The following is a 16543-nucleotide window of genomic DNA, read 5'->3' as shown; positions in this document are numbered from 1 at the left end:
TCATCGTTATGGTTTTACGACTGGTTATGTGCTGTCGAGTTTTTGGGCTCTGAGCAGTTGCCTGGCAACCAGCAGAGACCGCAGGAAGTCACTGCACCTGGCCAAGAAATAGTTCAGCACATAATCGTCCATAAAACATCCAATTGCCTTTTTTACACTTCAGTCTTTGTACGGATTAAAGGATATACAGTGTGTTGATTAGTGAGCGTTAGAGGTGCTGGTGGGTGGATTTTGTCACCTTTGGACGGAGCCGGGCTAGCTGTTTCCCCCTGTTTACAGTCAGTGTGCTAAGTTAATGTACTGTACAGTTGTGAGAATGGTATCGATTTTCTCATCTAACTCTCGTCAAGAAAGCGAAATGACCTTGCTTCCCACGATGCGGAACTATTTCATTAAATGACTAACTAGTAGCAGATGTCGATAAAGATAGTAGCAGCAGATCCTTCGCTCTGCGGAGAGGGTGCACGCCTCCAGGACCCCGAAGCGGGCAGGAAAGATTGTCGCCGACCTTTCCTACTCTGGACACAAACTTTTTGAGTCAGTTCCCTCTGGCAGGAGGCCGAGGTCTTCTCAGCCGCAGTTGATCTGGTCAACAAGCTGTTATATTGTACATATTTGTTGGAGTATTTTTTATCGGCTCTTTTTCATATTTGTATTGCATTTGTTATTCTATATTTATGTTCTTGACTTTTACCGTACATTGCCTGTATTTCTATTTCCTTCGAATATGTTTATTGTATGGACCAAACACCAAGGTAAATTCCTTGTAAGTGAAAACCTACTTGATAATATACCTTATTCTGGTTCTGATTAATGCTAAACAATTAAAACATAAAGAATCAGCATCCTTTGTTGAGTCTGATGAGCCATATTTTTCACAAATTTCATTCTAGGATTTTCAGCCTTACTTCTTGCCAGATCATTTCTATGTAGACTCAGGTTAAAACTGCTCTGAATGTTGAAGTACCAGCATTCCCATGGGCCTCGCTCGACGCCTTATTCAGCCCTAAGGGTGTAAGAAAATATTGATACACATAAGTATCTCAATATTATGTTTTGCAATACTGTATTGATTCTTCAAAACGCTGTATTGATTTTTAATTAACCTCGGTGGACCCGGCAGCTATGCGGTCTTTCAGAGGTTGTAGCTGGCTCAGTTTTAAATCTAGAATGAAGATATGACATTATACGTTCCAAAGTTATACTAAATTTCGGCGAGGAAAAACTGGTATGGCCATTTTTAAAGGGGTCCCTTGACCTCTGAACTCAAGATATGTGAATGAAAATGGGTTTTATGGATACCCACGAGTCTCCCCTTTACAGACATGCCCACTTTTTTAATAATCACATGCAGTTTTTTGCATGCAGTTCAAATGTCTTATTTTCCCCTTTTCTAAAATGGTGTGTTTGAATATTTCTGCATACTGGGGTCCCTAAACCGTCTTGTAATTACATAAATTGGGTATCACTGTAAAGCTGAGACTCTTGTGGATCCAATGAGTCCAATTGTATTCATGTGTAATGATGTTAGTCCCAATTGTAGCCATTTCACATAGTGACTTTTTTAACTCAGACTTTATACATATGGTGGTGTGTCTTTATACTGCGACAATTTTTACCATGTATCATGATACGTATTTTATACACAGCCCTATTCAGCCCCCCAGCATGTTATACTGTAGGTAGTTAGGTTTAGATCCTGGGAATCAGACATCCAGGCTGCTCATTATACTGTTGTGTAGAGAAGTGGAGAGGTGGCAACTCTTCTCTTTGATCAAAAGGAAAAGTTCAGTTTGGAGCCGGTGCAGTGTCGCAATTAACCTGTTGCAGCAGCTGTGCTAACTGATGGCGCCACAGTAGGTTGGACAGGACGGCGGCTAAAAATAATTGGAAACAGATTCACAAATAGGAAATAGAGAGAAGTGTTATTGTAAAAACATGACCGTACCTTCTTGTATGGCTTTTCTAAGCTTAGACATTTATTCAGATGTAGAAAAAGGTTTTTACTTCTATCACTGCTTAGTAATTCCATTCACTAGATGATGAGGTATTGTGTGTTAGCCTTGGATGTTAACTCTGCCTTAAAACATCTTTTGTTCAGACAGCTTTGTAGAGCTGCTGAATTAGTTCTTTTGTCATCTGTGAGGCTGCAGTTTGTGGTTTTGTGCCTTTCAGTCAGTCAGTGCCACTGAGCTCCAACCTCTTGCTTCACCGTTTTGTCAAGTTTTATTATACAATTTTGCAGTTTTTTAGACCGATGCCCCGGCAATTCACCGGCTATTGGGTCTCTTTGTACCTCTTTCAATTGCCTTTGATATTTACACACTATAGAAGTCTTTCAAAGCTGACACATTCAATACTAGTGACTGCTATTCAGGTAAATCTGAATGAGCCTGTATAGATGTTTCTGCAGATGTATTGCATGTTTTCTATCTTTTACATTTGCTTTTCTTGTCTACTTTGACGGCTACCTGCCCGAACACATTCATACAAAAACTATATATTTGGATCTTACCAAACAATTTTTTTTTTTATTGACATTTACGGTATTGTGTGTGTGTGTGTGTGTGTGTGTGTGTGTGTGCAGCTGTTGACCCAGCTGAAGGGGAACATGGAGGAGGAGAACCGACATCTAGCGGAGCAGAACCAGAGCCTGCTGAAGGAGAACCGGTCCTTACTGGAGCAGAGCCTGGAGCGCCGTGACCAGCACCACTCACAGCAGAGGGAGCACCAGTCAGTACACACACACACACACACACACACACACACGCTCACACACACACACACACGCACACGCGCAAACACACTCACACACAGTCCAGATAATTTGTTTTGTTTGGAATTACTGACAAGACAACAAGAAGCGTATTGAAGAAAATCAGGTTTCCTCGCAACAAAGCATCTTAACGCTATTGTTTAAATTAAACTTTATGTATTGTGTGTTAGAGCAATTTGTTAACATTTCTAACTTTGTTGGCGGTCTGTATTCATATCCAGGACATAAAAGCACTTACGTAAAGGTTTGAGAATGAACAATTTCACAGTCCAACAGCACTCAGCAGTCGTCCTGTTAAATGACTAACAGATTAATCCAGAACTAATAGTGAGCACGCAGAGCTGGCTTCACCCTTCAAGTCTAATGAGCCATATCTCTCGTAAATTATTATTTAATTATTTGAAGCTTTCATTCTTGAAAAGTTTTATTCACTAAGGACTTTTTTTTCTTAAATTAGTGAGAAAAATGTCACTGTTAATATTGCATATTTTAGTTCAGCAGCCCCACGTGAGGTCTACAGCCTCTTACACCTTTCAAGGTGAAGTCAGCGATTCTGGAGAGAGATTGTTGATCTTTTAACTCAACACCCAAACAAACAAAAACAACCATTAGATGTGCCAGATTTATCGCTCCCACTGCCTTTCTCTTTATGCTGGTCTGACTCACCGGATGTAGACTGTGGGCATAAGCCTGCTATTAGTCACATATTGCACGTAGCATTCTTCTCCTCTTCCGCTATCGGCGCTATCTATTTTGCAAGGGCACCGTCGCTGCATCCTGGGAAAAGCGCCGCCCAAAACGACTGTGATTGGTTTAAAGAAATACACATAAGCCAGAGCAGTTTTCCTCCTATAGCAGAATGATAATAGGTGCAGCCAGACATCGTCAGAGGGCATTTTGAGTCATCATTCATACTTTCCTTCCTTCTGGTAGATTGCATGTGTTGGTCAGGTGTTAGACTTTGTTGACATGATGTTTATTATGTGATTATCATAAAGTGGGCATGTCTGTAAAGGGGAGACTCGTGGGTACCCATTGAATCCATTTTCATTCACATATCTTGAGATCAGAGGTCAAGAGACCCCTTCGAAAGCGGAGATGACAGTTTTTTCTCGACAAGATTTAGCATAAGTGTGGAGCGTTATTTACTATGACATGGACTCCTCAGGTTTTCTAGTTTCATATGATGCCACTATCTTCACTCTAGCTTTAAATCTGAGCCCGCAACAACCTCCAAAAGATCGATTGCGTTAATGAAATTAGTGACATCAAAACTAATTTGTGTTAACGCGTTAACTTTGACAGCCCTACTAATTATAATATATGTTATCCTTTCCATCGTATGTACTTGGTTTATCAGATCCCTCCAGTTCACCTGAACAATGGGAACACTGAGGTAGGAGCTAAAGCTACTCTAGTCAATATGTTTATATTAAATATAGATCAAATGACTACATGTGTATGTGAAAGGGGTTGTTTGTAGTGACAAACACAGAGTCACCACCCGACTCTGCAGCTCCCCTCAGCTCTACAATTTTTAAAAATAAATTGTATTTAGCTATAGAGGCACACAACTGGTAAGAGGTTGCTACTATCAAGCACTTTTGATGTTGTAGACAGGACTCGCTCTGTGGGCGACCTTCAGGGTGTCAGTGAGACTTGAATTAAAGAGTTTTTAATGTTATTGAAACGTATTATTTTAATAAAGTGCTGTTTTGTAGACCGTATTTAGCATTCAGAGTAATGGTACTTGTATGAAAAAGACTTTTAAAAACTGTAGGGCTCTTGAAACCACTCTCAGTACAAAAAGGGGTTTTAAAAGCTTCAACAGAAACCTCAGTGGATTCCCTGATCAGCCCTTTTCCTTCTTAATTATTTGATTTGGTATTATTACAATACATTTATTTATATTTAAACGGGGGTGTTTATTCTTGCAGTTCATGTTATTTGAGCAGGAAGTGCAGGTGTCTGTCCTGAGCCAAGTACACTGGGGTGTGATGTGGTTCATTAGGGATGAGAATGTTATCCAAACTAACGCCAGGCTACAAGTCCAAATAGGGAGGAAGGGGAGCAGATGTTGTTATCTCATAGCTGGCAGTTTCTCTTGCTTTGATAAACAGGCATTAAAAAAATGAGGTGAAGGCAAACTGAGTCATATTCAGCTTTTTCTTTGTGTTCCTTGGTGGAATGAAAAGCGAAGAGTAGTTCATCATGAAAGGATAAAATCACAAACAGGATGACATGCAGTACAGTAACAGCCCAATGTGCTACATATTAGTCCATGTGATGTGTGAGTAAACAGGCCAAATACGAAAATGCACCAAATACCGAAAAAAAACAACTTAGTTCTGAGTGAAATGCCTTATGAACACTTTCTTTACTGAAAGCAGATTTAAAAACACACTTCACAGACATCTAAGCCTCTCAGCAGTCTCATCTCTTTATTTCCATTCAAGAAGTGTCTGGCAAAAATATATTTAAGACCTTGGAAAGTGCAAAAGACAGTTTGGATTGTTTGATTTACAAAATCACTTTTGTTGTGAGAGACACAGAGCAAATGATGCAGTGACTTTGTCCTTCCAAACTTAATGTTGCGGGAAATGTTGTGAATTCAGTGAGCAAACATGTGAGGAGGCCTCATAAGCTTTCATAAAATAAATCGAACCGGCCTTCAAGAGTGCTTCATCACACTCTAAACATATCTAATAAATTTGATACTGATCTGCTGCCAGCTAGATGCTTTGGATTGTAGTTGATACACATACTGAGGATTGTAAGGAAATGACAAAAGAATGAACAGAGCCAATGGCCACATTATGAAATTGGAAAACATTGAATAAACTAAACAAATCCAATCAGAAATATGAAAGCAAGATGAGGAATCTAAGTCATGCTAGCGGCTCTGTGAGACTGTTCAAGGCACAGTGGTTCTTTAAGCTAAACGCTAATGTCCTGCTAACATGTTAATGCTAAGCAGGTATAATGTTTACCATGTTCATCATTGTAGTTTAGTGTGTTAGCGTGCTAACATTGGCTAATTAGCACAAAGCAAAAAGTAGCCTACAGCTGAGACCGATGGAAACGTTATTAATTCTGCAGGTGTGTGGTCATAAACCAAAGTCAGGAGAACGTTTTTACAATTCATCCTGAAAGCATCATGAATGTCTGTAGCCTATAGAGTGGTGCAGGAAGGAGGTCAAAAATTCTGACATAAGTCGAAAGTGAGTCATTTTTGCACTTCCGGTTCCTTCGTGTCAAAGTCGATGGGTTTTTTGAATGAGTCTTTGGTAGGGCTGTCAAAGTTAACACGAAAATAACACGTTAACGCATTTTGTTTTAATGCCACTAAGTTCATTAAGATTTTTAGGCCGTACCAACCATGTCATTCTAGCTTGTCGCGAAGGAGGTTAAATAACGCTACTTTTTACTTCTGGCGATTGCATTCACGCTTTAAAAAAATCATAAAAGTGGTGTTAATCTGTGAAGATTATTTTGCTAAACAAAATGTAAAGTATAGTATCATAAACATTTGTTTATCGCAGAGTTTATTTTCTGCAATAACCCAAAACCAAATGGAAAAATCCCATTGGCTTTTTGTTGAGGGAACCAGTGTGATGCTAACTTCCTGGTTGGCCTACAAAGTCATGTCATCCCTGCAACAGATATTTCTCTCAAAACCACAAATATGAACCTCATGGTGGCGCTGGAGTAAAATGACAATGCCGTGCTTGGCTAGAAACAACAAATATAAGCGATTTCTGTGTTTAATTAAGAAATAAACAAGGTAATACTGTATCATAAAATGTTGCCTTACTTAAAAAATCATATGTACTATATGAAGATGTGTTTTTTGTTTTATAGCAAGATAATCCTGTATGTATAGCAGGACTTCCTAACTGATTTCAATAACAACAGAGAAGCATTAGTCAGTGTAATGCTATAGTGTCACTCTCAAAACAGAACCTGCTTTGTTGCTGTGCACTGTTTAATAGTCCTCCAATAGTTGTTGAGGTATTTCAGTCTGGACCAAAGCAGTGGACTGACCAAACGACGGACCACCAGTCATCCATAGATTCATGCCGCTAGCATGGCTAAAAATGTACACGGGCCTCGATACTGACCGTCGCTCACCTCTGATAACCTTCCTGATCTTTTCCGCTCGCAGCTGTGAGTCAGGAACCAGCGGTCAGCTCACGCTGTCAGCGACTTTGTGTTCAGTATTTTTATTTTGAGCCTCAGCATGCAGGCTGTTTCTCATCAATGTCCTGCTTTATGTTTATCCACACAACGCAGCTCGAACCCCCTGAACATTAACATCCACCCAGTCTCTTTTCAGATCTGCTGGTTTAAAAAGAAAACAGTTCAAACAGCACAGCAGGCTCCACTTCTCAGTAGTGAGCTGACAGGGTTGATTCATACGCTATCCGCCAAGTTATACATACCCACTCAAGAATACTCACACTGATAATGAATGCATGGAATGAATCAAACAGACCTTCCTACTCAGCTGCTTTGTTCTGATGCTTCATATGTTTTCCTTCAGGGAGAAGCTGAGCGAGCTCCGTCGGGAGAAGCAGAAATTGGTGGAGAAGATTATGGATCAGTATAGAGTCCTCGAGCCCAGCATGCTACCTTCAGCCAGCAAAGCCAAGTACTGTATAGAAATATACACACACCTTTACACCTACATCTGTGCATCTCAATACAGTACAATATCCCTGCAGAAAACAAGGGTCGGCAAGTGTGTTTATACAGCACATGTCATACATACAGACAATTTAAAGTGCTTTAAACAAAGAAAAGAAACACAGCATAAGACATTTAAACATGAATGGATACAAAATATTTTAAGAGAAATATAAAAGTGGACAAATAAGTAGAAATTAGTTCAGGAAGTAAGGTGCAAGGTGGATAATGATAAGTGAAATTTTGTTTTCGGTCAAACACAGTGGAATAAAACAGTTTTAACCTGTGTTTTAAGTCAAAGTTGGTTTTATATATCAAATATAAATATAATGTAGGAGAGGAGTTGAATCAACTCCATTACATTGCATATATGCATATATTGAAAGGTGTTTCTATTATTTTGTCCACTCCATTAGGTATGAACAAAATATAAAAAAGACACTTTAACCCCAGAGTCAACAACTCTTACATGGTGCCAACAAAAACTAAACAATATAAACACATAAAGAACGTATAGTTATACAGATGTACCTAATAAACTGGTCACTCTGTATGTATATGCACCTTGAACAACCTAGTGTCTCTTTTTTAATCAAAAAATACCTTTTGTTGATTTAATTGAAGAAAATGAATTTGGAATATTGCAAAATTGGTGCCATATTAATATAAAGTTGGCAAGCAGAGCTGGCAATATATAAATATATCGAGATAGTGATATGAGACTAGATACCGTCTTAGAATTTGGATATCGTAATATGTTAAGTGTTGTCTTTTCCTAGATTTAAAGGCTGCATTACAGTACAGTAACTTACCAGATTGTTCTAGCTGTTCTATTATTTGCCTTTACCCCATTTAGTCATTAAATCCACATCACTGATGATTATTTATCTAAAATCTCATTGTGTAAATATTTAGTAAAAGCACAAATATTCATATCGATATCAAGGTATACGGTCAAAAATATCGCAATATTTGATTTTCTCCATATCGCCCAGCCCTATTGGCAAGCACTTATGAACTGAGATAGCTGCACTCCAAAAACACAAAAAGATCAATACTTTACTGGCCAATCTTCCTAAGATTTTGACCTGGAGAGAAACGTTTTGGATCAACCAACTGAATTCAATGCAACTATTAATGTATTAAATGATGCTTTTTCATTCAAATTATTTTTATTGTTGCAAAGGCTCATCTTCCAGACTGTTAAAAAGACACAGGATATATTATTTCCCCTTGTGTTTTGGTTTCATCTAGAGTTTGGCTCCCTCAAACTGACCTTGTAGTCTTAATATGTTTGGGTTCACAAGTCATTGTTAAGAGGGTCCTCGAACTGCATTTAGGTTGTACACTTACATTTGCACTTTGTATACAGAGTCTGTTTTGTAAGATGTTGAGGTTTAAGAGTGGTTACAGTGCAATGTTTGTTCATATAATCTTTTGATAACAAGCTGCTGTTGTATAGTATTGTTCTTTATGGTAACAGAAGGTATACCTCCCCCACACACCTGGCAAGGGTTGCTTATTCTCCATAGCAGGAGGAGGATTGTCTCTTTTTGTCCCCATTTAATTTTATTTTCCCTTGAATTATGTTTTCTATTATCTCTAAAAACCCTGGTTCCTTGTTTGTGCATTATGGTAAAATCTGGGAGGACCGTGTCTTTATTTTACTCTTAGTCTGGTACCACACTATAAAAGGAGGAGAATACCACAGACGGTATATAAGTGGACGTAGTCATCGTGACGTCACCCATTGGTTTGTGGACTGACGTTTTGAAGCTAGGAGTTGTCCTTTTGGCCGTAGCCATGTTGTTTTTTTGCAACCAGAAGTGACTCGAGAGGGTGGAGCTAAGTACAACCGAGCGCTGAATAAGACATTTTTAGGCGACCAAAAAGGTTATAATTAACTTTCATGAACTGGAAACACACTGTCAAAAGATTAAAGTTTTAAGACGAAAACAGACTCCCAGACCGGACAACGCCGTGGTAGTGACCTGTCAATCACGAGGTAGCCACGCCCTAAAGCATCCCCTGCTTTATGGTCAATTTGACTCTAAATGGGACCATGATTTACTAAATGAACATCATGCTGTATTGAAGAAGACTTGAAACTAGCGATTGAGACCATAAACTCATGTTTACAATGTTTACTGAGGTAATAAATCAAGTGAGAAGAGGGGTTATTTTCTCATAGACTTCTATACAATCAAACCCCTTTTTGCAACCAGAGGAGTCGCCCCCTGCTGGTTGTTAGAAAGAATGCAAGTCTAAGGCACTTCCTCATTGGCTTCACTTCTCAGACCCAGAAGTAGCACACTGCTCTGTAGTGCTCTCATGAAGGCTCGTTTCCAACAATGCGTCAGAATAAGTAAATAAATTGGTAAACTGAGGTGCAGCTATCTCAGTTCATAAGTTGTTGCCACTTTAGCAGAACGCCCGATTCATTCAGGAGGAGACATACTCGTCTTTCATTGGACAGCTGGCAAGCATTTAGTACCATAATTGAACATTTAATAATTAGTATTGTTGTGTACAAATTGTCCAAGTGTCACAGAGATGCATTTTGTCCCTAGTGCTACAAATTAATATGATAATGACATTTTAATTATAACACTTCAAAATAGACCTTATTGACGTCATGTTACAAAGTGCTTTCTTTGGTGTAATTAATGACAGTTGGCTGGCACCTTCAGGGACATTTTATTCTCATTTTTAAATCACGCAGCCCTTGTTACACTTGGCATCGTCCAAGTGTTTTCTGGAATATCAGGGCGTTGTTTGTGAATGTACACACACACACACACACACACACACACACACACTCCTAACTCATCCCTCTTTGTAAATGGTCCCTGTCCTCTGTGTCCTCGTAGGAAATCTAACTGGATTGCGGACAGGATGAAGAAGCTAATCAAACCCCGGGGAGGACAAAGAGAGGGACGCGCCCTCTTCACCGCCCTGGGCAGTGTGGAAAACCTGGCCGACAGCAATGAATTTACATCAGACACGCACACCCCTCACCCTGGTGAGACCACACACACACACACACACACACACACACACACACACACACACACACACACACGGCGCAGCACACTACCTCTCTTTCTCTCACACACAAACAACCAGCCGACTGGTTTTCACAAAGATATGCTCACATGCTCACCCCATCAAGCGAGGCTACAGGCATGCATACAAATCATCTCATGACTACCAAGTGTGGTCGGAATTGATACCACTCTCTTCTCCTTAGATCTCTCCCTGTAGAGAGCCAAGACTTACTGAGGCCGGCTTTCTCTGCTAACCACATGTTGAAAGGAAAATATTCACGAGGCTTCATCCTCTCTTTATGCACCTTGACTGTGGAATGCTTTTTACTGGATGAGAGAGGAGAGAAAAACTCTCTGCAGACGCTTTCAAAGCCAAGATTTAAGCCCAAACCTACATTCATGATATTTTCCTCTCTTTTTTTGGACACACTGTTATTGGCCCTATTTAATTTTATTTTTCCTCGCATTGTGTTTTCTATTATCCCCCCTAAAACCCTGCTTTCTTAAACTGTGTGTCAGGACCAAACACTGGGAGGCCTGGCCTCAACAAGAGGAGTGGTGGCTTTTATTGAGCCCGTTTCCCAGACAGAGACTCGATCTCCCAGCTACACTCCAAGCGGAAGAAACAGAAAATCTAAAGATGATGCACTTACCTACTATATATATATATATATATATAACAGTAAAAAAATATATTATGATCCTAGTTTAATTGCTGTAAATAAATTAGATGTCTTGTAAAAAAGATAGATCATGTGAGCCAGTTAAGATATTTCCCACACATAGTTCACACTTCCTGTCTTGAGCTGACATTTTCCCACAACACCAACATTTAACCCTGAAACTAACACGCTTTATGGCAGCTTAACTTGACCTTAACCGCTGGTCTCAGGTCAGTTCTCAGGCTGCAGCTGGTGTTAAACTCTCCGAACAGACTGGCACACAGCGAGGTCTTCCACGGCAGTTCTTTATCCCATTAATATAAGTCAGAATTTATGAATAATTTAAATAATTTAAATTGTATATAATCTGTTTAATAGGTTAGGATTGCCTTTTTGAATACAAAGGTTAGATTTATATCCTTGTTAAGCTGTTACCTATGTTTTTAAATTTTCTAGAAAATGTATTTTATTACATAATTTATGAATTTTAATAAACTTAGAAGTACAATTTAAACAGCACTAATTACCAGTTTAGACCAGGCTGTAGGCCCATTCTGAAAGTGGCATTTTCACAATTATAATTTTTCAGCATCATGATTATAATTGTCATTTGAAATGCCATATTGTATAAGAAAAGACGGTAGTGAAGGCGAGTTGCTACATTTAAATTATATCTTTACATGCAATTATATTTATATTTCTTTATAAATATTTTAAAAATGTTTGATGCATCTCAGGAGGAATTGCAGTTGACGCATGCATATGTTTACTAAACATATGTGCTTAACTAAACTACATTATTTACTTTGCTAAGCATGTACATTTAATTGTTTATATACCACTTATACAGTGTTGGGGAACAACTAGTTACATGTAATGGAGTTACGCATTTAAATTACAAAATAAATGTAATTGTAATAAGTTACAGTTACTGAGAAGAAATATATAATTAAATTACAGTTACTAATCAAAATGTTGGTGATTACAAAGGGAACACATCTGAATATATTATATACAATAAAAAGCTTATATGTAGAATATCACATTCATTCTGTTGCTTTGTTACAATCTTAATTCAAGTTATATTGAAGAACTTTTAATAAAAGTTTGACGGTAATCAGTGTTGAGTACTGTTGAGAGGTTTACACTGCCTGGTTTAAGTTTAGGTTTGAGGATTTTTCAGCTTTATTGCTCAAACATTTGTTAGAAAAGTAACCAAATGTAATAAGTTACATTACTTTGATGAAGTAATTACAATAGTTACATTTCTTTGTACATTTTTAACAGGATAACTAGTAATCTGTAACCTATTACACTTCAAAAGTCACCTTCCCAACACTGCTTATAATTGCTAAATAAGGGGTTTAAAATAAAGGGGTTAAGCACTTAGTTTACAGTGCTCTTCTACTTCACACTCACAGACTGATGGTTGGCGGAGCAGTTCGGCCATCAGGAGCAACTTTTCTTTGTTTAATTTGTTGCTCAAGGACACTTTGACATGTGGACAGGAATCAAACCACTAACCATCTGATGAATGACAGACCAGCTCTACCACCTGAGTCACAGTTATCACATTTCCTTCATTTATTTCTGCACCTGCCAATGTCAGAGTCCCTGAAACTGCATTTGCACTGAAAGAAACGTTGGCTGTGTCCGATATCACTCACTAGTGTCCTGTTCGAATGTATAGTGAGAATTATCATACCCTATATAGTGGACTCAAAAGTATCCCACAGTGCATTGTGAAAAGAAGTGGATAGCGATGGTCACTAACAGAGCACTATAGACCATCATGCATCGCGCTGAAGGAAAAATGGTAGATGGACGAGAGGAGCGAGAGCAGCGTGATTGAGACAAATCCATGAGTTGCGGTGCGAATTTAATAATATATTGATTGTGAGCAGAGCAGCGCTTCACAACACGAACGGCCACAAAGTACTTATTCATTTGGGAAAATACACTTATTGCCCCCAAATTGACAACGGCAGCACCGCTTTACTCCTTCCGTTCTTACCGTGCACAATAAAATCCCTAGACAAACGCTGGGGAATAAATTCACTCAGAGCATTTCCCTAAGACGCAACTCAACTAAATAGCTTATATATGTATTTATCACAAAAATACATGTCGGTATTTATCATGGATGGTCTACCAGCCATATGTGACAGTGATGACGTAATTAATGGCGCAGAAAAAATTATCCGAGTAGCATCCGAAAGTGTTTTTTCATTTTGCTGATGTGCTCACTATATAGTCCTCTATATAGAACTCCCTGGATAGTGAGTAGGGAGTAGTGAATGATTTCAGACACAGCCGTTATATTCCTTCCTGGTTTGTGCCCAGGCCTATTGAAAGAGGCTGGATCACGCGTCATATCTTCGGGGTATAACACATGCGCAGTAAAATCTCGGCTGCACTCGCCGAAATTGAGCCAATCGCAACCCACGACCGCAGCTTCAGTTACACTGCGTGTGTTATACCCCATAACACAAGACCCGTGTCCAACCGTGTCCCAGCCTCTTTCAATAGGCCTTGGTTTGTGCTGTAAAGCAATCAGCAGATCTGTCCCCCCTGGTGGCACACACAATGAAACGTTTAGCTAAGAGGAAGACAAATGTTGAAAACCTTTCATTGATAATAATCATATCTCAGCATGAAAGAGCCAATAATCAATACCAAAATCGTATCACCTATAACTTTACTACCATGGCTTTTGTATAAACATGGGATTTAATCAATAATAACCTTGAATTCCTTTCATACTGTTTCAGACCCCCGCAGTGCTCCAGTCTCTCCCTCTCCCATGAGAAAAACTCCGTCCCAGACAGAGCCGGACATCTCGGCTCCCGGGACACCAGCCATGCGCACCGGCTCCGGGGGCCGCCGTAAGCTGGGATCCCGTCACGGCTGGGGGCTCGGCTTGTCCAGAGGCCCTGGAGTCTCCCAATCCTTCAGTCCTGGTGACCAAAAAACACCGCCCCGCCTGCGGCTGCGCTCCAGCCAGAACACGTCCGGTGTCCTCTGGGAGGGACAGAAAGGCGAAACAAACACACCCCAGGCAGCAGACGCACCGCTGAGCAGTCAGGAGAGTGTCGAGGAGGATGAAGGCAGAGGTGAGGTGGAGAAAGTGGAATGAGGAGGATGTGTGTCTGTACTGTCTAAGTCTGATTGTCCTTAAAAGAAGGAAAACCGCATTATAAGTAAGAAAAGTGGTGAGATTTTTTAGAAAGAATTGAATACATATTTTTTTTTAAATGATACATAAATGACTTGTTCAGATAGTTTTAAAGTGTGTGTGTTTGCGAGTATGCACAATATTGTGAAAGCTCTATGGGCTAACAAGTTAAATGTCAAGCCCAATAAAAATTGGACCGTAAATAAAACTGTGCCCAGAGTAGCCATAACATCCAAAAGCACTCAAAATACAGCTAATATTCTTTTTAATAAAACATGAATGCATCTATTAGACTGTGATCTTCTCTGCCTTCCAGACAATCAACACTCCAGTGACGACACCACAACGACCTGAGACACAACTACAGTCAACTCTCAGTTCAAAAACGCTTTGTATCATGTGCTCCTGGCAAAATGTTTTAATACAGCTTTTTATATGTCTGACAATATTAAATATGAGAACCTTCTAGTATTTTTAAATGGATGAATAAATCCTTCTGTCAATTGTAAAGTGTTGCTGTGGTGTGAAGGAATGAACCGACTCACTAGTAATACACTGTATATATAAAAACACAAGACAAGTCAGAAATTAAACTGAATACATCACTTAATATTATTTTTCCCTTACCACAAATCAGCTGATAAATTACATTAAAAATATATTTATCTTTCACTTGCTTATTTTATTTTATTATTTATATTTATTTTCTTTTTTGAAATTTGTATCTCTTATCTATTTCCTGTTTTCCCCACGCAACATTCACATCAACAGACCACTGTGTGCTTTCTATTTCCTACCGATAGTCAACATTAGTTAAAACCGTCCAGTAAAATAAGGAATCATCCCCTAATTTGAAACTAAAAGACCTGTACCATATTGAACTGATAATGGACCCGCTTTGTTCCATATTTTTGAGAATCAATTCAGTGCAAATCTGTGTGAGATAAATATTACACGTTAGATTATTAAGACTGATAGATTCTTATGAGAAAGAAGCAAACCCTCCTGATCTGTCTTCTCTCAGCCGGTCTAGCCGCTGTCAGGCGTATCGTAGCATACTTCCACTGACGAGTGATGAGTGACAGCACTGCTACAATACACCTGACAGTGGCGCAGGACTTAAAAAATGGCAACCTATACGATCGTAGAAGAGATTACAGAAATACAGAAGAGAATGGGAAACTACACACACATATATATATATATATATATATATACAACTGTTGGTTTTCAAAGCCCAAAGAAAGCTCTTGAATGTTAATCTGTTACACACGTATTCCTATTGCTCGAAAATACAAAACTGATTAAATTCAGGTTTGTGTGTTTGCTGCTCTTGGGCCTACAGATACATGTCTCAATTACATTTGGAACGAAACCTATTTTGTCGCGGATGACGTTTGGTTTTTGACGTATAACAAAAAGGTTTGTAAGTCTGCGGACGGCCACAGCAAATGATGTAGAACAACGCAGAGCAGGTGACTTAGTATATTGAGCGACCATTAATGAAAGTTGCGTGGAATAATAACATTATTGAAAATTGCGTGTTCTAATGACGAGTATAACAAGCCAGAAAGTTATTTGAGGCATCACTCTGAGGGTCAAAATACACCGGACCTTCCCCCAGGAGACCGCTGTTCGTGTCCCGTGTGAATCGTTGTCATTTTAAGCCAAACCATGATGTTTTTTTATTTGTTTTTATTAAACCTAACCCAGTAGTTTTGTTGCATGTTTGTTTTGTTCAATGTCGTAGTCATTTTAAGCCAGACCATGATGTTTTTTTTATTTTTTTACTAAACCTAACTAAGAAGTGTTGTTGCGTTTTCTGTTTTGTTTCGTTTCAATATACAACGTTAACCACATGTTTAAAACTGTTTAATACTGCGACCGTAATCCGGGAGAAAATACGTTTCCCTCAAAACGTAATTGAGAATGCAGTTTAGTTGTGTGGGAACGTAATTTTGTGGGAGACAGGGTTGGGTATGGATCGGACCTTCCACAACTAAGTAGCTTATGTGCAGCACTATTGCACAAGCAAAATTTCCCCTCGGGGACAATAAAATAGTCTATATCTTATTTTATCTATGTGGGCATCCATGTTAATTATTGACTAACAATATTATTTATTGATGTTTCCAGCTTTATTTGACCTACCCTCCATACTCTACATAGCTTCACTGCGTAAATCCCTCAGCAGAGA

At 39.0% G+C, this 16543-nt stretch overlaps 1 protein-coding gene across 1 annotated transcript in view; it reads left to right on the top strand.

Moving 5' to 3' along the window:
- The window catches only part of ccdc88b (coiled-coil domain containing 88B), a 59270-nt gene extending 43211 nt beyond the window's left edge, over positions 1-16059 (top strand). The window contains exons 24-28 of the mRNA XM_074648639.1: positions 2588-2733; positions 7320-7427; positions 10333-10484; positions 13943-14284; positions 14663-16059. Coding sequence (XP_074504740.1) covers positions 2588-2733; positions 7320-7427; positions 10333-10484; positions 13943-14284; positions 14663-14700 — 786 coding nt within the window. The 3' untranslated portion in view covers positions 14701-16059. The remainder of the gene's footprint in view (positions 1-2587; positions 2734-7319; positions 7428-10332; positions 10485-13942; positions 14285-14662) is intronic.
- The last annotated feature ends 484 nt before the right edge of the window (positions 16060-16543 follow it).

Source organism: Sebastes fasciatus, chromosome 10, assembly GCF_043250625.1.
Source record: "Sebastes fasciatus isolate fSebFas1 chromosome 10, fSebFas1.pri, whole genome shotgun sequence".
Taxonomy (NCBI): Eukaryota; Metazoa; Chordata; class Actinopteri; order Perciformes; family Sebastidae; genus Sebastes; species Sebastes fasciatus.
This window is presented reverse-complemented; position numbering and strand designations above follow the sequence as displayed.